At 39.6% G+C, this 21,300-nt stretch overlaps 4 protein-coding genes across 4 annotated transcripts; 2 read left to right on the top strand and 2 right to left on the bottom strand.

The window, feature by feature from the left end:
• Positions 1-1,459: 1,459 nt before the first annotated feature.
• Positions 1,460-3,634, bottom strand: LOC124209025 (cytochrome P450 4c3-like). The gene is made up of 10 exons (XM_046606895.1): positions 3,445-3,634; positions 3,269-3,368; positions 3,106-3,191; positions 2,843-3,037; positions 2,686-2,752; positions 2,499-2,628; positions 2,323-2,428; positions 2,149-2,216; positions 1,769-1,937; positions 1,460-1,674 (listed from the first exon to the last, which is right to left on the bottom strand). The coding sequence occupies exons 1-10, from the start codon at positions 3,632-3,634 to the stop codon at positions 1,460-1,462; spliced, it is 1,326 nt and encodes a 441-aa protein (XP_046462851.1).
• Positions 3,635-4,245: 611 nt separating this feature from the next.
• LOC124209403 (DNA-directed RNA polymerase III subunit RPC6-like) lies at positions 4,246-5,740 on the bottom strand. The gene is made up of 5 exons (XM_046607360.1): positions 5,391-5,740; positions 5,069-5,323; positions 4,830-4,997; positions 4,505-4,762; positions 4,246-4,442 (listed from the first exon to the last, which is right to left on the bottom strand). Exons 1-5 carry the CDS (start codon positions 5,604-5,606, stop codon positions 4,368-4,370), a joined length of 972 nt encoding a protein of 323 aa, XP_046463316.1. The 5' UTR covers positions 5,607-5,740; the 3' UTR covers positions 4,246-4,367.
• Positions 5,741-5,850: 110 nt separating this feature from the next.
• On the top strand, positions 5,851-7,604 carry LOC124209402 (N(4)-(Beta-N-acetylglucosaminyl)-L-asparaginase-like). Its single transcript, XM_046607359.1, has 6 exons — positions 5,851-5,996; positions 6,061-6,268; positions 6,322-6,478; positions 6,542-6,767; positions 6,833-6,920; positions 6,990-7,604. Exons 2-6 carry the CDS (start codon positions 6,082-6,084, stop codon positions 7,436-7,438), a joined length of 1,107 nt encoding a protein of 368 aa, XP_046463315.1. The 5' UTR covers positions 5,851-5,996; positions 6,061-6,081; the 3' UTR covers positions 7,439-7,604.
• A 156-nt stretch (positions 7,605-7,760) lies between these two features.
• Positions 7,761-10,968, top strand: LOC124209401 (protein phosphatase 1H-like). Its single transcript, XM_046607358.1, has 5 exons — positions 7,761-8,252; positions 8,331-8,589; positions 8,656-8,811; positions 8,898-9,386; positions 9,466-10,968. The coding sequence occupies exons 1-5, from the start codon at positions 7,924-7,926 to the stop codon at positions 10,135-10,137; spliced, it is 1,905 nt and encodes a 634-aa protein (XP_046463314.1). The 5' UTR covers positions 7,761-7,923; the 3' UTR covers positions 10,138-10,968.
• Positions 10,969-21,300: the final 10,332 nt, after the last annotated feature.

Here is a 21,300-nt window from a genome sequence, read left to right as displayed (position 1 = left end):
TAATTCTTCAAAACACCCAGGGGAATTACACAACAGTATATTTTTTACCTAGCAGACTAGCAGTCACTCCTAAATAGTCAAATAAATATCTAAGATCAGTTTATACGGGAAATGTTTGCAGAGCACAGATGGATTGTCCCCGCCTCGACAACCCCGGTTTAACCAACGCCCTAGTATTAATGTGACTCCAGGCTCCCGGTATTAATGTGACGCAGAGTTGGGCCTTTTATAGAGATGTAGACGATTCATTATCTATGCTTAGCCTCTATTGGATTTTGGCCGGCTAGACCACAGGACGAAAGACACCAGGGAATCTTTCTGTCAATTAACGTAGCAAATTTAATTTTGATTGGATTTAGTTATTAATTGAGTGGATGGAACATGGAAGTTTCATACACTGGCGGCGACTGTTGACAACGTCGGGGATAGGGCGTATCTATTCTAGTCTGCTGGACCTATTTTTTGCCGGGTAGATAAAACATCCAGCATCCAGGTAATTTATTAAAATTATTTACATTTTTCCTCACAATGTTCATGATTAATTTCATTGTTTAATTCAATTTTGACTGGATTGAATTTATGTCAACCGTAAATCCTTCGGAAATAACTGCCAAACGGTTAAATAGATGTCACAAGTCAATATTCTCGTATCAAATAAAACATACAATATTAATGTGAACAGAGTGGGTGAGTCGGATAAGGCGTGGCTTTATCATGGGAACATCGAGACCTCAACGTTTCGGCATCGAGTTCGACTCTCAACGGGATCATGGTTGGTTCATCACCTAATCATCAGGCGGCGCCACAGAAATTGTAAAAAAAGGCCCAAATCTGCGTCACGACGACCGAGTGTCTAGGGGGCTTGTGGAGCTGAGATTGAGGAGTAGGAGGTAATCTCATAGGTCACGGCCAGACTAGCTGTATGTTGATTTGGTACAATCTGTTGAAGATCGGATTGTGCTTAGACCCCCTGTCCTCGAGGTAGTTGTCCTTCAGATTTGCTTGCAAACCTGAACAGAAAATCCAACAGGCTCAGGTGAAATACCCTGAGATAATACAGTGAACCCTTCCCTGATGGCAAAGGGAAAATCCAGCGAAAAACGAAACTCCTCCTGCGTTCAGAAATCGCCCTACATCAGCCAAATGTGTGACGTTATTGAAATTACATTTTGATCAAATTAAAATTGACACAGATCGGGTTAATTACATTCTCCGCCTAGAAATGTTAAAAACATTCTCCGCCATAATAAAAATTTTTTAAAAAATCCTTCAAATCTCTGTATCAATATGTATAACAATATGTAATTACGTCGTTGAAATGTAGGGAGATTAAGTGGGCCTGAAGTATCTGAAAGAGAAAATCGCAGCCGCCGCAATATGTTGGCGATTGCAACTTTGGCCTCCATGGCAAACTTTTGCGCTAAGAAGTTGAAAAATAAATTCAAACAAAATTTTAATTTTAGATGATTTTCGTGAGAGAATTAGACCCACCGATGCAATTTCGAGGTCCGGCGCTAAATAATGGAATGAAAGCGTACGGATGCCGACCGATGCAGTTCTCCGGAAGAAATCGTTCCGGCTTGAAAGCATCCGGTTCAGGAAAAACCTCTGGGATGCGATGGGTCATACCAATATTTATTAGAACTGTTAAGTCCTTTGGTAAAGTGTAAGCACCTATTAATCAATTGAACATATTTTTTTAAGCTGATGCAAATGAAATCGACCAAATAAATTCTCCGCATTCTGCGGGGAATTAAAACTGACATACCGACTTGAACTTCTTCCGTTAAACAGCGTGCTGCTACTGGAAGAGGCGGATACAACCTCAAAGTTTCCTTGATGCAACGTTCCATGTATTTGAGCTGAGTCAAGTCCTGCGCCGTCCCTGGCCGATAGGATTCGCCAAAAACCAGATCCAATTCTTCGATCACCAATTTCTGAATCAAATCAAAAATTATTAATTTATGAAGAAGGTATTTCACTAATTCGATTCGTAACATATATATATATATAGCACCTGATGTTCCGGATGTTTAGCTAAGAGGTAAATAAACCAAGTCATGGTCCCAGATGTTGTAACCCTGCAGCATTTATCACTGAATGAATATAACTGTCTGTAAAAATATGATTCCAGAAGAACTTTGTTACCGCGGTCATGAAAAGAGAAATTTCGTCGCCGATCATCTTGTCGTCGAAATCAGGATTCTCTTCCGATACTTATAATAATAAATCCAAATCGCTAATCTCTCCTCTGATGAGAAATGACTGCCGATTAATTTAATTCAGATGACAATTTAGTGCAACAAGAGTTGAAATTTATACTTGGTCGTGAGAAGTTGACCTCTTCATCGGCGTTGTTGTTCATCACTGGTTGATTTGAGTATTTCTCTGCGTTCTCTCTGTGAAATTCACGGCGTTCTCGAATCACCTGTTTTAATAACATTTCCAATAATATGAAATTACGCCCAATTAAAAACCCAAATTCAGCCGTTTTTTGCCTTTTCGTGGACGGTGTCGAAAAAAGAAGAGTACTGCTGTTGTTTGCGGTAAAGTGCGGTCAATTTGTAAATCCAATCGATTCTCAGCCACGGTTTACGGATCGCACGTTCAATCAAGATATTCTCCAAACTGACAAGATGAAATTGGTCAAGGACAGGTATATCAAATGAAATCGTTCAAACTCACCATTGAAGACTCTTTGCAAATGTATTCTTTTTCTCTTCACTCCACGTATTCTTGCCCATGGAAGTTTCTTGAACCAAACAAAAAAATTGTGTTTTATAAAATGTCAGCCATTTGATTTATTTACCAATTAATAATATTACCACCATAATAAAATTACCACAGAAAACATCGAAAACGAGCTCGGTCATAATCGAAAAGACGTCGATTTCTTTGCTTCCAGCTGTCCCCAGAATTTCTTCCATTTTGGCAACGGAGGCCATGCTCTTCTCATTGAAGGTAGGCATGAATTCATCGAGAATTTTGAAGTGGAACGCTGGAGTCAGCAATTTGCGACGAGGACGCCATTTGTCACCTGCAATATACCAAAATAATAATACGAGACTGGAATGGGAATGAAAAAAGCTGAGTGTCATATTATACCCGATAACACAGCGAGGCAGTTTTCAGGTAAAAAGAATTTGTATTCACCCGATTTTTGTTTAGAGATTTTGATTGGAAAGAATCGGCTACACGTAGAAAATAATGTTCATTTGTAAGGACCTCCTGTGATCTAAACATAATAGAACGCTTATTAATAGTGTACCTCCAATAGTTCATGATAAACACGTGAAGCATCGGATAGTAACTGATCCATACTCGGAAAAGATATCCATTCCATTTTATCCATTCAACAAACAAACGCTCTAGAGAAAGTCACAAAAAAAATCAGTTCATTAGATGTCAATAAACAAGTGAGCTTAATCAATTTTGAAATCGTACTATCAAAAGTGTTTTCCACCGAGAATGTTGTCCAGCAAAGGTAAAGTTTTCGGTCCGGGCAGAGCGCAGATGAGGCGAACAAAGTGGTAACGACTCCACACCCAATAATATATCCCTCGAGCAATCCAGCCAGGGCCGTCATTGCCAGCGACAATGGACTCCATCCAGCAGACCACGAAATGCCCAACATATTCAAACGATGATGGCCGGACACCAACGACCTGCGCGCGTCTCCAATCAAGATTCTTTTATCTCTCATTTGATCAAATAAAACTGGATTTTTTTCTACTAAGTTGACCACCACAAATAAAGAGCCTTTTCACATTTCATCTTGGCCCAAACGCAAGCAACTACTGTAACTACTGTTCGCCTTCGCATTGATGAGGTTGTTGATACCGACCTAGAATAGAAATTGGAATTCTTGTTATTTCAGGTCAAATAGTGTCTTGAAGTACAAATGGGTAGGTGAGTCTAACTTGGGGATTAATCAACCAGAAGGCAGAAGAACCACAGACTAAGAAGGCTGAAGAGGAAAATTAGGAAAAGCTCTTCGAGTTGATGAAAGATGTAAAGTTGCCGTGTCAGGGCTAGCACGTCGCCGTGGAGTTATCAATTGGGAACACTAGTTTCTAACCTGGATGGTGGATCTTAGGTATTCACTATGATTAACCTGTCGGAAAAAAATATGGCAGTGTTGAAGGCAAGCGTTACTTCAGATTCCCAACCAAGTACGGAGCTTTCGTTAATATGTATGAGTAATTGCCTAGAGCTTCTTGACGAGGAAATGGATGAGAGATGTGATGACAGTTTTAATACAAAATTTATTCCATAGTCTTCAAAGTTAAATTTTTACATTACTCTTTTAATTCAAAGTATCCTTCCTTATTGGTTCGATGTAAGTAGTGTCTTGAGATTTCATCCTTTTAATCCAACCATTGATCATAATAGGCGCAATTTTTCGGTTGAACCTCACCTACAGTACCGCACTTCTCAATGACCTGATAAAATCGTTTGCTTAATAAAAGTGATAGAACCAAAAAAATAATACAATTTTAATTACTGGACAAACTCCGCAGGGGATTCGAACAATTGCAGCAGAAGACAGGAGCGTTTCAACAGTTCTGTACGTTTTGATTTTCTCATCGCCATCGGATACCATACGCATTTCGATTTTTCCGTCATAGACAAGCGTTTCGAGAATGGCTTCGATTTCTTCAACTGTTAAAGTAAACTTGACTATGTTCATATCTGAAATCATTTGGCACATCTCTTTGGAAGAGAGAAACGACGCGTTGCGCACTATTAAGGGGCCGTCCATCTGATTCAGAATAACAAATATTAAAAGGATTAAAAAATGTTAGTCAGTTTAAAAAAAATTAACTTACAGCTTTGAGTTGGGCTGCTTCAGCTTTCTGTTGCAACATCCTGTAGCATTGCTGATTCACAATATCCACCAGTTCTGATTCAAATTCACCATCAGTGTACCATGAACCTCCTGTAACTGATCTGTCAGGTTGTAAGTCGAATAGCATGTAAACTTTTATCTTTGCGACCTGGAAAAAAATCACATTACAAAAGGTGTGTTCTTATTTAGGACAAAAATAACTTTGTTTCTTTAACTTACTGAAATAGATAAGACAGATTTGATTAATTCCTTTCCTTCCAGAGCTTTGAGTATCTTGTTGATGGCTGTTAGATTCAAGCCAGACTGGTCACGGATGTCTTTATTCAAAATGCCCTTGTTTCCTGCCTCTTCAATGATCCTCATAACCAAATTCTCTTCTTTGTCAACTCCCTTTAGTTTAATACTGGTAGGTTGCTCATTGAGGCACCAAAACAATTCATTTGTTACAGGTGCTTTGGACATGTACACTTTCTTCTACATCAGCACAAATAAACAGGGTTAGTTAATTAAAATTTAGCTACAACTCCATTAAAATTTTTACTTGTTTGAGCAGTCGATTTAGAACAATAATTTGAATTTGCTTGTCGAGGTTGGACATATGAGTTTCCAATATCTTGTCGTTAATGCCTTTCGGATATTCTCTTAGCAGTTCAAGTATGCGAGCTTCAATTTCAGTCATATCGTCATCGCTCGGCGCAGATGGTCCTGGTTTTGGATTATCGACTTTCTCTTTCTTAATTACTACCTTTGAGGTCATTTTCAAACAGATTTTTCTAAGAATTTACTACACGTTTTGGTTGCTAAATACGTCGTCAACGTTTCATCTCAGACCTGCTCGCTTCGAGGAACACCCAACAGTGAAGGCTCCGACGTCGAGTCGACGTACTCGACGAGACGACGACGACGAGCAAAAACGTTTGTAATACCCCCCTTTTTTCAACAGTGTTGCGCGACTGAATATTTGATTTTTCAAATAAATCGCGCAACACTGTTGACCAGCTGTTGACTGTTGTGACTTGAGTTGAGTGGCTCTATCAATTCGGATTCTTCATTCTTGTCTGTCTGCGCATTTTTGACATTAGGATTTGAACATTTAAGTTGGATAGAATTTATTTGTTACCGAATCATTTTTAAATATCAGAACAAAGTAGTAACCAACTTACAATCCGATGGTATGAATTTGTTTTGATAATTTCATTTATTTCTTTTAGGTTTGGTTCACGCAAATCAATATGGTATTGGTTTGTGTTATTATCGGTCTAGGTCTCTTTCTACACATTCATAGTTCATCTTGCACGCAGTTTGTGATAAAAGTTCCAGATAGTGTAATTGGACAAGTTAAACAGAGTTGGCCTTCAACAAAAAATATGCTACCTGCCATTATCAACACATGGGCATTTACAAATGCAACAAAGAAAGGTATTGATTTTCTTCCATCAAAACAAATTATTGGTATCCATATTTTGTATTAGCTTGGGAAGTACTGTCAGAGAATGGAAAATCGGCTCTAGATGCTGTGGAAGAGGGCTGTTCAGTTTGTGAAAATGAACAGTGTGATGGCACTGTCGGTTTTGGTGGAAGTCCAGATGAAAATGGAGAAACAACTTTAGATGCTATGATTATGGATGGGTAAAGAACTAATTTATTTTATTCTGTAAACTAATAGTTTATGCATTTACTTTTTCGTTACAGACCTACACATCGATGTGGAGCTGTGGCTGGCATGAAGAACATTAAGAGTGCCATCAGTGTTGCTCGCAAAGTCATGGAACATACTGATCACACACTTTTAGTTGGAGATGGTGCAACTCAATTTGCAATCCAAATGGGCTTCAAAGTAGAAAACCTGACTACTAGTGATTCAAATGAAATTTGGCAGGATTGGAAAACCCAAAATTGCCAGCCGAACTTTTGGAAGGTAATCAATTTATTATGAGGTTCACCTTTAATAATGTGTTATTAATTTCACATAACTTGATTTAGAATGTACTGCCGATTCCAGAAAGAAATTGTGGTCCGTATACTCCAAATGAAGTGCATGCAAAATCAGAGCCAGGCACAAACGACGACGGTGTGTTAATTATTAGAATTTAATTTTAATCGATATTAATTTTGTTTATCCTTTACTTTAATTTTTTAGAATTTAAAAAGAGCCATGACACCATAGGAATGGTGGCAATCGACGCGGAAGGGAAAATGGCGAGTGGAACGTCCACTAACGGCGCCAGGCACAAAATCCCGGGACGAGTGGGCGACGCACCCATCACAGGTTCGGGATCTTACGTGGACCAGCAAGTTGGTGGAGCTGCCGCTACTGGTGATGGTGACGTCTTGATGAGATTCTTGCCAAGCTTTGCTACCGTTGAACACATGCGAAATGGCATGACTCCCAGTACTGCGGCAGCGTACTCGCTCAAAACCATAGCAGGCTATTACCCGAAGTTTGAAGGGGCTGTCGTGGCTATGAAGACAAATGGAGAGTTTGGTGCTGCTTGTTACGGTTTTAAAAATTTCACTTATGCCGTTGCCAATTCCGATTTAAGAAAGCCTAAAGTATATTTCGTCGATTGCACTCTTCCTTCGTCGTAACCTATCGAAACGCCAACAGTCGTATATTTTTGCCATGTATTGTGATAATTGAAATGATCAATGTCCTATTCATGGGTGGTCTAAATCAAACAGTGCGCATTATAAGTCATCGATACATTAGTTGGGTTTATAAAGATATATTTACAATAAATATTTTTCAAAGCTATAAAATTTAATCTGATGGAAATCATTTTGTCATTATTCATAAAAATATAAAATAACGTCTCGTGAATTCTGGAATGCCGTGATCACTGAGAGTGAAGTAGCTTCCGATTGGCAGGAGATGACGACAGGTCGACAGTGGAGCCATCTGGGTCATTTTTGTGTACATTACAGGCGTCTGCTAAATGCTGATGTGTTATTTCTTGTTAATTGGTCAGCCGTGTCGGGAATTATTCATTGTTTCTCGACCACCATTTACAGGGTTTTCTTTGGTAAACACCGCGTTCGTCTTGTTTTCACCCGTCTGAGACGGTGTTTTGTTGATGTCGGTGGAACTGTTTACATCGTCCTTGTCGCACCTCTTCCACTACCGTCCGTTTCTCGTCACACGCATCGTCTCGGCCATGCTCAACAAGTTCAAAAATGCGTTCTTTTCCGTCGTGAACAACCTGGACACAGCATCACCAGACAAGAATAACGATGTAGGACAAAACGGCGAACCGAAATTGCCCCTGAAATTCCCATACACCAGACCCCACTTCCTCCAGCTCAATGGGGAAGACGAGATTCAGGTGGCTGGTGATCATGCCATCAGACCCATCATTGTTCCAAGAGACATAACCAAAATGCCTTGGAACTCAGGTTACGCAGAGTAAGTAAATCTCTTGTCGCAGACTATTTGTCGAGACAACTGGCCATCTTCCACTTTTAACGTCAATGTATTTCTCAGGGCTGTCAACGCTGGAAAGTCACTGAGGAATGAGGACCAGGCAAGAATCCATGTTGGATATCTAGAAAGAAGGCATTCCGATAATGGTCACTCGGCTGAAGCTGCTGAGTTCCACACTCCTCCCTCTACACCTGAAAAAGATTCCACCACACACAGATCCAGACAAAGGATACCTTACTCCTATTTTGCTCTTTTTGATGGCCACGCCGGGACTGGAGCTGCAATATCGGCATCCAATGAACTCCACTGTATTCTCCATGTAAAATGACCACTTATATTTTATTTAAACATAAGCTTTCATTACTAATAACAGATCTTTTGACAGGATAAACTAATGGAGGTGATCCATCACTTGCTACCAACTCCAGAGATAAACGAATCTACCCAGAATGGTCGCAATCAAGTCTTGTGGTTTCCTGAAAGAGAAATTGGCGTCGAAAGTTTCATTGTGGGAGCCCTAGAAGCGACGTTCCACGAAATGGTAACGAATCAAAGTTGATTTTAGTCATTTCACCCTGTGTTTTACAGGATGATCCATTAATGTTTTTTTTGGGGGGGTTGGATTAGGACAATCTGATCGCCGAAGACAGATTCGTGTATCGCGTGACGGGCGGCTGCACAGTGGTGGTATCTCTCTTCATTTGTGGCAAACTCTTCGTGTCGAATGCTGGAGACTCCCGGGCCGTTCTCTGTCGTGGCCGAAAGGCTTTCCCACTGTCCAACGATTTCACTCCCGAAACGGAGCGTCAGCGAATTCGCAAGCTGGCCGCCCTCCAGCCGGAGCTGCTGGGCGGCGAGTACACGGCGCTGGACTTCTCCCGTCGTCCCAATCGACGTGACATTGGCCAGCGGCTCCTCTACCGCGAGCCTCACATGACCGGCTGGGCTTACAAGACGGTCACACCCGAAGACCTCAAGTTCCCGGTTGTTTATGGTGAAGGCAAACGCAGCCGAGTCCTGGCCACCATCGGAGTGACGCGTGGATTTGGCGACCACGACTTGCGCGCCCCCAATTCCAGCATCCTCATTAAGCCTTTCCTATCGTCACAACCAGAGGTCCTTATCGGCCCATAAATCTCCATTTGATATTATTATTTGGGGTTTTAATTTATGTCTTTTTAATTTTGTGATTCAGGTTCGCATCGTGGACATTGAGAAAGAGGCCATTTACGACACGGATGTGTTGGTGATGGGCACCGACGGTCTGTGGGACGTGACGAGCAATGAGCGCGTCGCCGAATCGGTGCAGCGGAGCCTGGAGCAGTTTCCGGCGGAGGATGCGGCCCGGTATCGGTACCGCTTCACGTCGGCCGCCCAGGACTTGGTCATGTGCTCGCGGGGTAAATTGAACGAGCGCAGTTGGCGGACGGCCGACAGCAAATCGGCCACCATCGACGACATCTCCGTCTTTGTCATCCCGCTGGCCGCCTACAAGGAAGAGCACCTCCGCTGGAAGCAGGAAATGGAATCTCAGAGTCAACGCCAGTCTGATCACCAGGTGTCGGTGGACATTGCGGTCAACGACCCATCGACCGTCGTCGAGTCGGCCGTCATGGCGGCCAACCAGCCGGGTCGAATGACCGCCGATATCCACACCAACGGGATTCCGCCTGTGGACAAGGCCGCTACCCTATTGGACCCGGAAGAAGAAAAGGCCGGCGTCGTCGCCGCCGTTGCAGAAGAAGACAAAGACGCCACTGTCGGCGACGTTGCGGCGCCGCCGGAGGTCATCGTTGATCCATTGCAGCCCGTCACGGATGGAACCAGCGACCCAGAAATTGAAGATAAAAACGAGTCAAATTCGTAGACGGAATGATGAGAGATAAAAAAGAAAACTTGTGTTTGTTTGTGTTTATTTGTTTAATTATGTGGCTGTCGAGTTCGTTTTTCGACCGCCAGATGGAATTGCCGGGTTGTTCCATTCAAGAAAGTGCTTTTCCCCCCTGATGCATCCGATTTTCTTCTTTTTCTTCAAAGGCCAAAACCAACCGCCTTTATTATTATTATTATTATTAATTACTATAAAAATTCAATTTTCTTGTCTTTAAATATCCATTCCTTACGTTTTTTTTCATTTTTGTTAGAGTCTGAAAAGAGAAAAAAAAACGTGCTCAATAGGAAAAAAAAAGAACTTTGGAGGTGGTGGGCATGTCGTCAAAAATTTTGGTTCAATAGAGGGCGGTGTTTGTTCACTATTTAGTTTTAAAAAAAATGAAGAAGAAGAAGAGACTAAATTAGTTAGCAACCGGATATGCGAGATGTGATTTGTCGAATGCACCTAATAATTCCTACATAATTGTTATACTCTCATTCTTTCATCATTATTATTTTTTTTTGGCTCTTAATATTCTTTTCTCCTTGAAAAAAAATCAAACAAAATAAAATGAAAATTAACAATGTGAAACATTGAAAGAAAGACACAGAAACGTTAAATTAAGCTAATACAAAAAATACGCGCCAGCTTGAGTTATTAACAATGCCGGTTACATACTACAATTTCGAAGTTATATATTTATTATTTTCTAGCCATAGAGTCGTCGCAATAGTGATACATGACCCGTATATCGATGGTGGTGGTCGACTGGTCTTTTTTTCAAGATAAGAGGCTCTTCAAATAAATGGACGAGTGACTTTTTCATTCTCATGTTCCTACTTTTTTTTTTCTAGGCCTCCCTTTTTTTACTTCTTGATATAAAGAAGGAGGGGAGAATAGCTCTTTGGTAATCAAGCTAGTAGAATCATATCCGGAATGTCCCCTAGGAGGGGGAAGAAGAAGAAGAAGAAAAAGTTTCGATTCCATGTTTTTTATCGTTAGATATTTTTTTTTTCATTTATTTGTGAGAGCTCGGCCTATTCCTATTGTGTATACACGTCCCGCATCTAAAAGAAAATGATCCGGCCAGAAGAAGAAGAAGTACTGAAAAAAAAAAGTGCGGGGGGCTGAAGAACCCAGTCGGAATTTCCCACGTCACATCCGCATCTCTCCTCCTAGCCGAAAGAAAAAAAAAAACGCTTTTCATTTTTTTTTTGTCATGCCTATAGAGAAATCACCTTTCGATTTTTTGGGGTATGTTGCACACTATAATACTTGGTGGAATCGAGGGGGGAACAACAAAAATCGACGTCCAAAAAATGAAGTCCCCCTTTTTTCTCACGTTCCATCAGATCGGCGTCGTCGTCGTTTTTTTTTATTTTCCGAGGGTATATAGACACATTTTTTGGGTTGTGCGTGTGTAGTCGGCGTATTGTATTCGCCAGATGATTACCTGATATCTCTCTCCTCAATACACTGTCGCTCACATTCTCTCAGCTATTCGATGTTAGACAAGAATAGCGCGGCACGGATATGGAGAAGCTGTCGTCAAATGGTCATGAAAGATATATATATCATTTCGAAATTCATGTTCCATTTTCCCAGCATATATAAAAGGAGAACTTGATTAGATAGTCAATGCCAGCAACGGTCCCGTATTATATAATGGCGCTGCATTTCGTTAATTTCTGGAATAATTAGATTTTCTTTTGTTTAAGTTTCTCTTCCGAGTATTTTAAAAGAAAAAAAATTTCTTCGTTTGCACTTGAGCGACTTGATTCACGTCGGCTGATTGAAGGGCGTAGGAGGGGGGGAGGGGGAACAAGAGACTTTAGATATTTCTTATATTTTTGTTGAATAGAGAATTCTTTTTTTTTATTATTTTTCTAGGAGATTCGAATTTCTATTTAAAAAAAAAGAGAGGGGGGAATGTTCGTTCATTAACTATTGTGTGTCTATTTCGCTGACTAATGGTCCGGCCTTGGTGCTGTGCATATTCAAAAATACAAAGAAACGTTTTTTTTTTTATTTGATAAGACTTTATAATAATAAAATTTAGTTAGACTGGAGAGCTTTGGATAATATTATTTCACCTCGGGACTTGATTCAGTCGCGATCCTAGTTTTGTATTGTTGCTATAGCGCTTGCTATGTATATAATAACGATTGCTGTTTATTCTTTTTTGGGGGGTTTGTTGCGAATGTTTTCGATTCCTTATGCATGTACATCTATTATGCATAGACATCGTTAAAAATGGAAATAGCCTGCAGCCGTTGGATGACATGTCGAGATCAAACGGCGGCAACCCAAAAAACCAAAGAGAGGGGTTGGAGAGAAAAGAATGAATTGAACTGAAACATATTTCTAGCTCTCTCACTCTCTCATCCACAGATGGATCTTATCGATCCCATTGTTCTATTACAACACGCGCTCTCTCTCCTATATAGCTATCTTCTTTTCTCCTTTTGAAATAATAATAATGTCTAACAGCAAAATAAGATTTCTTATAGATTCTTCTCTCTTGGTCGCATCTCGGCGTTTGAATTTCCCGCCGCCTAAATATTTACATTCCTCCCAGTTTTCTATGTCCCCCCACCCCCAATTTTTTTTATTTTTACGTGTTTGACGGTTATAAATATATTTTCGGAAAACGTCTTGTGTGCGCCATTTCTATTGACGTCACTTGTACAAGAGTATCAGATGATGAACGAGATTGCCTCACACTATATGTATTATGCCGAAAGAATCGAATGAATCATTTCTGGCGTGACAAATATCAATTTATACATTCCATCGCGCGACGGTGTTTTTAAATGAAAATCGAAAATATATTTCACAGGACGCCATTGGAAGTCGATTGGTCGAAAATATAGCCTTACAAAATAAATAGACAGTTATTTGGCCGTTATTTGATATATCCCCCCATTATATAATAAGAAAATTCTTGGTGGTTTTTTCTATTTATTTTTGAAATTCAAGTAGTTTGATTTTTTCCGTAATATTACATCTAAACCACCCAGAACTTGATTGTAATTCAATATACACCTTGGCCGTTCTTTAAAAAAAAAAAAGAAAATAGAATTATATAATGACTTGATGGTCAGCATCGAATGCGGTTAGAACATCAAATGATGAGATTCGTTAATCCGCACCGGCTTGGCAGCAGATGTTGTGCACTATATATCCATTCTTTCTTCTTTTCTTTTCCTTTTTTCCATTCTTAACACATGGGGGATGTGGATAAGATAGACAGGCATCAATAAACAGGCCCAAGTTCTATATTTGCTGGACTCGCGTGTATATACACAAAAATCAGAGAGGAAAAACATACACAGTCTAATATATATAGAGCTCTCTTGAATGAAATAAAAAGGGGGTTATCAGTGTGATCCTTCATTCTCTATCCGTTCGTATAGAAGAAGATGAAGAAGAAGAAGAATCAAAGGATATAGAACTTTTTATTTTTTAGCCCTCTCCGTTCTTCTGTGCACATGCAGCAATAGCCGGGCATCATTATTCCAATCTGACAATATACTCATTGATGAGGAAATCTCGCTCGTATACACACACATTCGGCCTGGGTGTAAATACAAAGAGGAGCAACCCCCTCGGGCTATTCATTTTTTTTTTTTTGATCCAGTAAAAAAAAATAAATTCCCCCCTTATATAAGAAGAAGAGGGTTGCGCAACATTAGGGGGGGGGGGTGCACCCTCTCGATCTTAGGGCTGATTGAAACCGCTTTTTTTTTCACCCCCAACTTATTCCACCAGTTTTTTTTTTATTTTTTTATTTCGAGATGGCCTGCCCATCATAGGAGGACCGCGCCCCATATATACAATCTATTCCCATGATGATGTACACGTCATGTAAGCCTTTTTTTTATATATATAAAAATATATAATGCCGCAGCAGCATTTGATGTGTAGTATAAGGAAAAGGGGGGAATTTCAGAGCCACCCCCACAGCACAGCACAACTTGATCGCCATCGCAACCGACGAAAAAATCTATTTCGTTTTTTTTAGACATTTACGCACGTCTATGTATAACCCCCGCATCGAATAAAAGGGGTGTGTACAAGAGTGGGGGGGCAGCTGTGTGTGGATCAAATTGTAGTGATCCTAGCTGTTATATATTATTATTATATTTTTTACCGGAAAAAAAAAATAATGTGGATTATATATCATAACGTTATGGCCGATCCCCTTTAGAAGAAAGATGAAAAACTGGACAAATATCTATATTTATATTAGAGCGTCGATGGGATTTATATAACTCGTCGTCGGCCGCCATGTCTGTCATCTGCCGTCGCTCTTTGTGTTTACCTAAAGGTGTTTGCTGTGTCGCTAATTGCCTAGTTTCAATCTATAGAGGATGGCCTATACGGCTGCTAGTCATCCATCACACTGATCATCTATACATCTGCGTATATCTGCTACTGCTGTATAGCTTGGCTGTGATTTATTTTAAGACATTTCGAAATTTATTCGAATCGCTAGACGTCGCCACTGACGGACAATATTAATAATAACCCGTTGATTTGTCTTTTAACACATCCCTGGAGGCCGAAAATCCCGCGGCCTGCCATCATCATCAATGCTATGCGCTTATAATCGCTGCCGACAGTTATATAATGGAGAATCCGGAAGCTGCTGCTGGCTGGCTGGCTGGCTGCTGTCTATATAGCAGGGATTTGGATTATTATTATATAGCAAGGATACCATCTGTTGTTCATTGCAGCCCTTTCATCACCATCAGCTGTTATTCGCAGCATTCACTTTTGATGATCAAGTCCATTAATATTTTAAAATAAAACAAATTTTCTTTTCTTATTTCTCATCCGACGGCATCGCAGCAGCATTCTTTTTAGTCATATGTTTTCCGACCTATTAAATGACCCCGACCCACATTTTTATCGTTTATTATACAAGGCCCCGTTATTACACACATACTAGACACTTAACAAAGAGGAGGAAGAAGCGGTTCTAATGTAGAAAAATTGTGTAATTTTTTTAAAAAGTGGCTATATATCTCTGTAGTAGTAGTAGCTATAGCTATAGTCTATTTAGTCTATGTTTTTTAATAATAAAAAGTAAAAAGGTGGGTTTTTTCTTTTCTTTTCCCCCCTTCTCTATATGGCAGAAGAGGGGGTTGGGTATACATTGATACAGAGGGTGGGGTGGGTTATAGAAGGGAGGGGGGTGATATACACGGGAGGAATACAATATCAAGGGGGGTCGGGCTGCGACCAATTAAATCGCTCCGCTCGCCATCTTGCCACCTTTTGTCATCGGCTTCCTCATTGGTTGCGCTCTGGCTCCGCCCAGGCGTCGCCGGGTGGAACTCTGTCCCTCCCACACTGCCTCGATGTCGTCTATACTACTGCACTCTGTATACTCTCTGATGATGGTCATTTATATATGTATGGGTTATGCAACCATTTCGCGCACCTTTTGCAAAATTCAAATCGGTTATTTCTTTAAGCCAAAAATTATTTCTAATAAAATTTTTCTAAATTATTTTCGACAAGAAAATTGAACAAATCATTTTTATCATTTGGGCAGACTATTTTCAAATGAAATATTAAAATGGAAGAGCAAAAAATTGAAAATGATTTGATTTTCATTTGATTTTATAAATTTCGATTGGAATAAAATTTTGATTCCATGTACTCGATTGACGCCTCGTTTTATATCTATATTAGGGGACTGACGTATAAGTAATAGCTGATTAGAAAGGGCTAATGAATCTCCCCCTCCCTCCTCTGTATATAACATCGCAGTGTCAAATGCCAAAATGTGATACCTATAAATAAAATTTCGCCGGAATTCTACGGATTTTATTATTTACGATCGTAAATACCAGACGACATTCGCGCGCGCTGCTGCCGATGCGCTGCTGCGCTACGAGGCTTGATAAAGTGGGCGGTACCCTCTGCTGGGTATATAGCGAAAGAAAAACGGAAAATGAAAGAGAGGTGGTGGGGGAAAAAGAAAGAAGGAGGAAAGAGGGTGGGAGAGGCTGGGGAGGAGTTGCCGAGTTCCGTGACCGGCGCGGCAACAGTTGCGTCTGCGATCGTGTCGTGAACGGATGGAGGCCCCGATACGCGGCGGCGGCATTTCTTTTTTATATTTCATCGAAATTTTTAAAAAATTTATTTCAAAAAAAAAAAGAAAAAGAAACAAAAACAAGGAGTATATACATTTTATTTGTTTAATATTTAAAGAAATAAAGACAAATTCAAATCATCTCGACCCGGTAAGTTTGAAAAACAAAATTTTTCTTTTTAATTGTTTAGCCTAGAACCAATTTAAACCCAAAAATGGTTGAAATGGGAATTTTATTTTGCGGTTTTGTGAGTGTGCTGTGTGTGAACGTTTTCAAGTGAATTTTTTCATCGGAAGAAAGAACAAAAATCGAGGCCGTTCCATCGATTTCCCAGCAATTCCGTCTGTTTTATATTTTATTTTATTTTCTTCTTCTTCTTTTCGATTTCATTTATTTTAAAATGGCCGGTTCTTTGTCGTTTTATTAGTCGCCTCTATAGCGAAAGAAAGAAAGGGACCCGCCTTTATTGGATTTCTTTGACGCTCTTTCCTAGAAACAAAACAAAAAAAAGGAGGATTTCATTCTCTTGTGTATTAATAATTAGCAGGATTGAATGATCGCGCCCTTTTTAATTTGCTGGCTCCTCGGCGACAATTCTTTTCTCCATTCCTTGCATCATATGGGATGAAACAAAAAAAAAGTAGCTCATACAAATTTCGTGTGGGTGTATATACTACGTCAAATTCTCTCTTTCGACTGATGTCGTGTGGGCTAATTATAATCTGCGTATATTAGTCAATGCGTGCTGTATATATAGATCCCGCCAGTGTTTTTCTAAGGTTTTTTGTTCTTTCTCAACCAGCAACAAACAAATCCCGCAGGACATTTTTTTTTTAAATCCTCAGCTTGTTTTTTTTTTCAGGCTATTACGATTATACGATTATTTTATTTTCCAAAGCTTGTTATACAAGAAAATGTTGATGAAAAGAATTGGCTCGATATATATATAATACGTCATGCAGGCCTACTTATATATAAGCTACCACCATCTTTTTATGATAGGCCTATTAAACCCAAAATGATTTAAAAGAGAAGCCTAATAATACATAATAAAAAAGGGAATTTTTGGAGGTTTTTTTTCTATTTGAATGAATTTTAAAAAGGGGGCATGAAAAAAAAATGTTTTTCGTCGCGGTTCTGAATGCAATCAACCATCCGGAAATGAGAAACAATAATTTAAAAAAAAAAAGTGAGAAAAAAAGAACTTTTTTTATTTTATTTTATTTTATTTTCCAAAATGGCGCTGACCGCCGCCAGCCACAAGACATTAATTGCCGCATAGAACACCTTTTCTCTCTCATCCTTTTTGCCTCTCTATCATAATCATCAGGCCTTATAAGAAGCAGAAAATAAAAGGGGAACCAATTGCATTCCATGACCATTTCAAGAAAAGACCCCCCTCTTATATAATATATATACTACGCCCGGGCCCGAAAATATCTAATAATATAATATAAAGATAGTCTTTAATGAGGTGTGGAAAATGGTTATCATATACTATACACGTCGTCGTCGTTTGTTCAAATCCCGCCGGATATACGATGGATTTCATTTTTCTTTCTCTATATGTATTTGTAATATGTGTTGGTTGACCCCAAAACTGTTTCTCTGTTTGTTCAAACACAGCAGCAGCAATAGATGGTTAGTCCTTTTTTATCTCATCTGTACAGCCACCAAAAAATTGAAACCGCACAAAAGCCGCGATGACGATGATGCGGTTCGTTAGTAGCGAAACGCGCCGTCTTTTCCGACAAGATTTAGGCGACGGATATTGCGACAATCGAGTCAGAGGTTATAATAATCATCTCTAACGCAATCTGTGTCCTGCGCTGCTGCTGGGGGGTCTCGTTCTATATATACTATACTCTCCCCGTCATCTATGCATTATTGCATTAGATTTATTAGATGCAGCATCCGGCTTTTATACAGATCAATTTACCGGCATTATAAATTGAGTAAAAAATAGAAATAAGTTCTTTTTTTCTTATATCATATCGTTATATTCCATTTATATTACATCAAATCTTTATTGTAATATATTTCCCACCTGCGTCAAGTTGCCAAGTGTTAACAACTTTTTTTTCTTAGATTTTGTGTGTGTAGCCCTGTGTTTAAATTGCAGTGTATTATAAAGCCTCGCCTGTATATACACCCCATCATTAATTCCTGACTACATAAAGATATAGCTCGGGCCTATAACTGCCATCTTGTTTTAATGTATAGGCTACGCTACACACAGCACGAGAGACTTTGTTGGTTCACAATCTCTATAGCTCTCTCTCTCTCTCTTTTGATGATTAGTTATATGGCAGATTTGTCTTCTCTCGATGGCGTTTTTATAGACGCAATCGGAGAAACCCCCTTGTGATTATAGACGAGGTACAAGGTGAGCAGGGAATTATTTTCGATTTTGTGTTAACCGATGATTTTTCGGGGCTCTCTGCTGTGTGCATGTGTGTGTGTGTGCTGGGGGTCTGTCGTTATGGAAGGGAAATTTCTATTTCTGAACTTTTTGGTGTGTGTGCAAGACGAGAAGAAGAAGAAGAAGAACAGTTGGGGGCGGGATAGGACGCTCAAGAAAGTTCTTCTTCCTTTTGAAATGGGCGCGGTGCTGATGGTATAGGACTCCCGCTGCTTTCTCACAAATGATTTTTTCTTTCGATTGTTTGGTTTATATAACTATACGTATATGTAGAGTTATATACGAAATTGAATTTTTTTGTGTTGTTTCCTTTGGTGTTTTATATCGAGTTGATGGAGTGCGTCCAATCATAAATTCGGATAAGGACGAAACACCAAAAAATTGGGATTTCCCCACAGCGCAGCGCAGCACAGGAAACGGAATGTTTTAAGTGATTGAGTTCCAAGGGTGGGGGTAATAAAAGTTAATTGGGAAGAAAAGGTTCTCTCTCTCTATAGGATATATGTACTCGGCCGATAATGGCTAATACACAAACAGCCCCCACGCTGAGGATTTTTTGAAAAAGGAAAAGAAAAAATCCTCCGACGCAACGGCACCCCCACCAGCACACACAGCACAACTGTTATATACAACAGGTGTCGATGGTGTCAAGTTACGCCCCTCCTGTCTCTCTCCCACCCCCCGTTTTTTCTTACCTTGTTCTTATTCCTTGAGCACAAAAGATACAAGACATTTATTTCATTTTGTTCCAGGTTATATAGCCTATATACACAGCACAACGAAATCCAACTGTAATTTTCGCAGCTGTAATGACGCAACTTTTCGACTCGAATTTTTTTCAATTTTTTAATTGAATGATGAATGTATAGTTTAAATTATATGGAGGCTACTGGCATACTGGTGGTGTAAATTTATAGTTATATGGAGCTTTATAGGCCTCGGGGCTATCTTGGATATCAGTTGTCGTTCTCGTAGATTGAATAACATCCGCAACGAAATAAAACGATCGGGTTCTTGTTATATTATTCGGTGAAATGCGATCAAATTCTATCCTACTGGACCCCAAAAATTTTATTTTATTTTATTTTATTTTCTCTACTGGGCGGATCTCTGCCAGTGGAGAATGTGGCCGTTGTGGGCGCTGCGCCGGTTTCTTTTCTTTTAAATATTTTCACGCGTGAGAGATGATGACGTCAGAGCTGGTCCCCCGCAGAGAGTTTATTTCTCTCGCGCCCCCTGACCCCGACAGCCCAGCAGCGCAGCAGCTAGACTCATTTGTAGCCTCTTCTTCTTCTCCTGGAATATAAGAAAAATTTTCAAGTGTTGTCTATTCCACCTACTCACAGCAGTCCAGGGGAAAAACCTTTTTTTCTTCTTATTTCTTCGAGTTACATAGAAACGGCCATCATAGGGCGAAAATGAATGTATACGCATAGCTCCTTGTGTAATATCTCGCGCTGGCATACACAGGATATCTTAAAGCTTCTAAACTCTCTATAGAGAGACGACATTTTTCTGTCTGGTCACGATGTTTTCCTTCACACAACTGAAAAGAAGTGTTGGCTGCTGCTAGCTGCCCTTGATGACGAGATGCTTTTTCCTTCCCTTTTGGCTGCTGTTGGAGCATCTTCTTCTTCTTCTTTTCATAATATACAACAACATTCAGGGCAGCAAGCAGCAGCACAGCTGGCCGCCCAGGCACTTGACCGTTTTCTTTCTTTTCTTTTTCTTCCATGAGAAATCGGTTCCCCTCTCTCTCCTCTATACAACGCGCATTTTCTGTGTGTGTCTTTCTATTTCCTTTTCTTTGCTGTTGCGCTAAGAAATCAAATATTAGACAGCACTTATTATTTATGAAAATAGTGCCGACTCATTTTCTTCTTTTTTTCCCTTCTCAAACAGCTTTTTATATAATATTAGATAGAGAATTATATATTTTTCTATACACCAACAGCAGCACAAATCTTATATAATATAAATATATTTTTCGACGAAAATACTGATGCCGGGGCTTTATAAATGTAATGTAATTTCCTATAGCTTAAATATTTCTTTTTTCTCTACTCTGCTGGGAATATATTTCTATGTTTAAAGGTGATTATTATTTAGACTTTGAAATGTTCTTATTGCTCGAAAAGATAATAACAACGAAAAAATAAATTCAAATGTCAATAAAGTTTGGGAAGTTTGAGCGACGTTATCGCAATCGGATGATCCAATGTACAACAAAATGAAAAATCAATGACGGCAGCAACCAAAAAATAAAAAAATAAAGTTTCCAAAAGTTTTTAAAAAGATTAAAAGCAAAATATCACGAGGCCTAAAAGCTGTATAGACTCCGTCTACAGACGACTGAAAAGTTTTCTCTGCAGCGTGAAAAGAGGTGACTGGTATGTCTGGGCGTGGTCTGTGAAATAAATCAATACTTTTTGGCTCGTCTCTAAACTCTACTCTATGCTCTATACTATACAGCAGCAGCAGAGCTATAGCCCCTTTTCACATTAACATAAAAACCCCTCCGGCTATACACTATATATATACCGATTCCAGCAACTTAATTTTTGGTTTTATTTAATTTTAACAGCGTTCCGGTTCGAAAAATGATTAGATTCTCTTTTGAAAACGGCG

This window comes from Daphnia pulex, chromosome 12 (genome assembly GCF_021134715.1).
Source record: "Daphnia pulex isolate KAP4 chromosome 12, ASM2113471v1".
In the NCBI taxonomy this organism is placed as follows: domain Eukaryota; kingdom Metazoa; phylum Arthropoda; class Branchiopoda; order Diplostraca; family Daphniidae; genus Daphnia; species Daphnia pulex.
This window is presented reverse-complemented; position numbering and strand designations above follow the sequence as displayed.

What these genes read in the sequence shown, in the direction of transcription:
- LOC124209401 (XM_046607358.1), top strand. Translation starts at nt 7,924, where the DNA reads ATGTCGGTGGAACTGTTTACATCGTCCTTGTCGCACCTCTTCCACTAC. An exon ending in AACTCCACTGTATTCTCCAT is followed by an intron (nt 8,590 to 8,655) that starts GTAAAATGACCA and finishes ATCTTTTGACAG; the next exon opens with GATAAACTAATGGAGGTGAT. An exon ending in AAGCGACGTTCCACGAAATG is followed by an intron (nt 8,812 to 8,897) that starts GTAACGAATCAA and finishes GGGTTGGATTAG; the next exon opens with GACAATCTGATCGCCGAAGA.
- LOC124209025 (XM_046606895.1), bottom strand. Translation starts at nt 3,634, where the DNA reads ATGTTGGGCATTTCGTGGTCTGCTGGATGGAGTCCATTGTCGCTGGCA. An exon ending in TTTATCATGAACTATTGGAG is followed by an intron (nt 3,192 to 3,268) that starts GTACACTATTAA and finishes TTCTACGTGTAG; the next exon opens with CCGATTCTTTCCAATCAAAA. An exon ending in AACGGAAGAAGTTCAAGTCG is followed by an intron (nt 1,675 to 1,768) that starts GTATGTCAGTTT and finishes ATTGATTAATAG; the next exon opens with GTGCTTACACTTTACCAAAG.
- LOC124209402 (XM_046607359.1), top strand. Translation starts at nt 6,082, where the DNA reads ATGGTATTGGTTTGTGTTATTATCGGTCTAGGTCTCTTTCTACACATT. An exon ending in TACAAATGCAACAAAGAAAG is followed by an intron (nt 6,269 to 6,321) that starts GTATTGATTTTC and finishes ATTTTGTATTAG; the next exon opens with CTTGGGAAGTACTGTCAGAG. An exon ending in GCCAGCCGAACTTTTGGAAG is followed by an intron (nt 6,768 to 6,832) that starts GTAATCAATTTA and finishes AACTTGATTTAG; the next exon opens with AATGTACTGCCGATTCCAGA.
- LOC124209403 (XM_046607360.1), bottom strand. Translation starts at nt 5,606, where the DNA reads ATGACCTCAAAGGTAGTAATTAAGAAAGAGAAAGTCGATAATCCAAAA. An exon ending in AAGCAGCCCAACTCAAAGCT is followed by an intron (nt 4,763 to 4,829) that starts GTAAGTTAATTT and finishes ATTCTGAATCAG; the next exon opens with ATGGACGGCCCCTTAATAGT. An exon ending in TCCCCTGCGGAGTTTGTCCA is followed by an intron (nt 4,443 to 4,504) that starts GTAATTAAAATT and finishes CGATTTTATCAG; the next exon opens with GTCATTGAGAAGTGCGGTAC.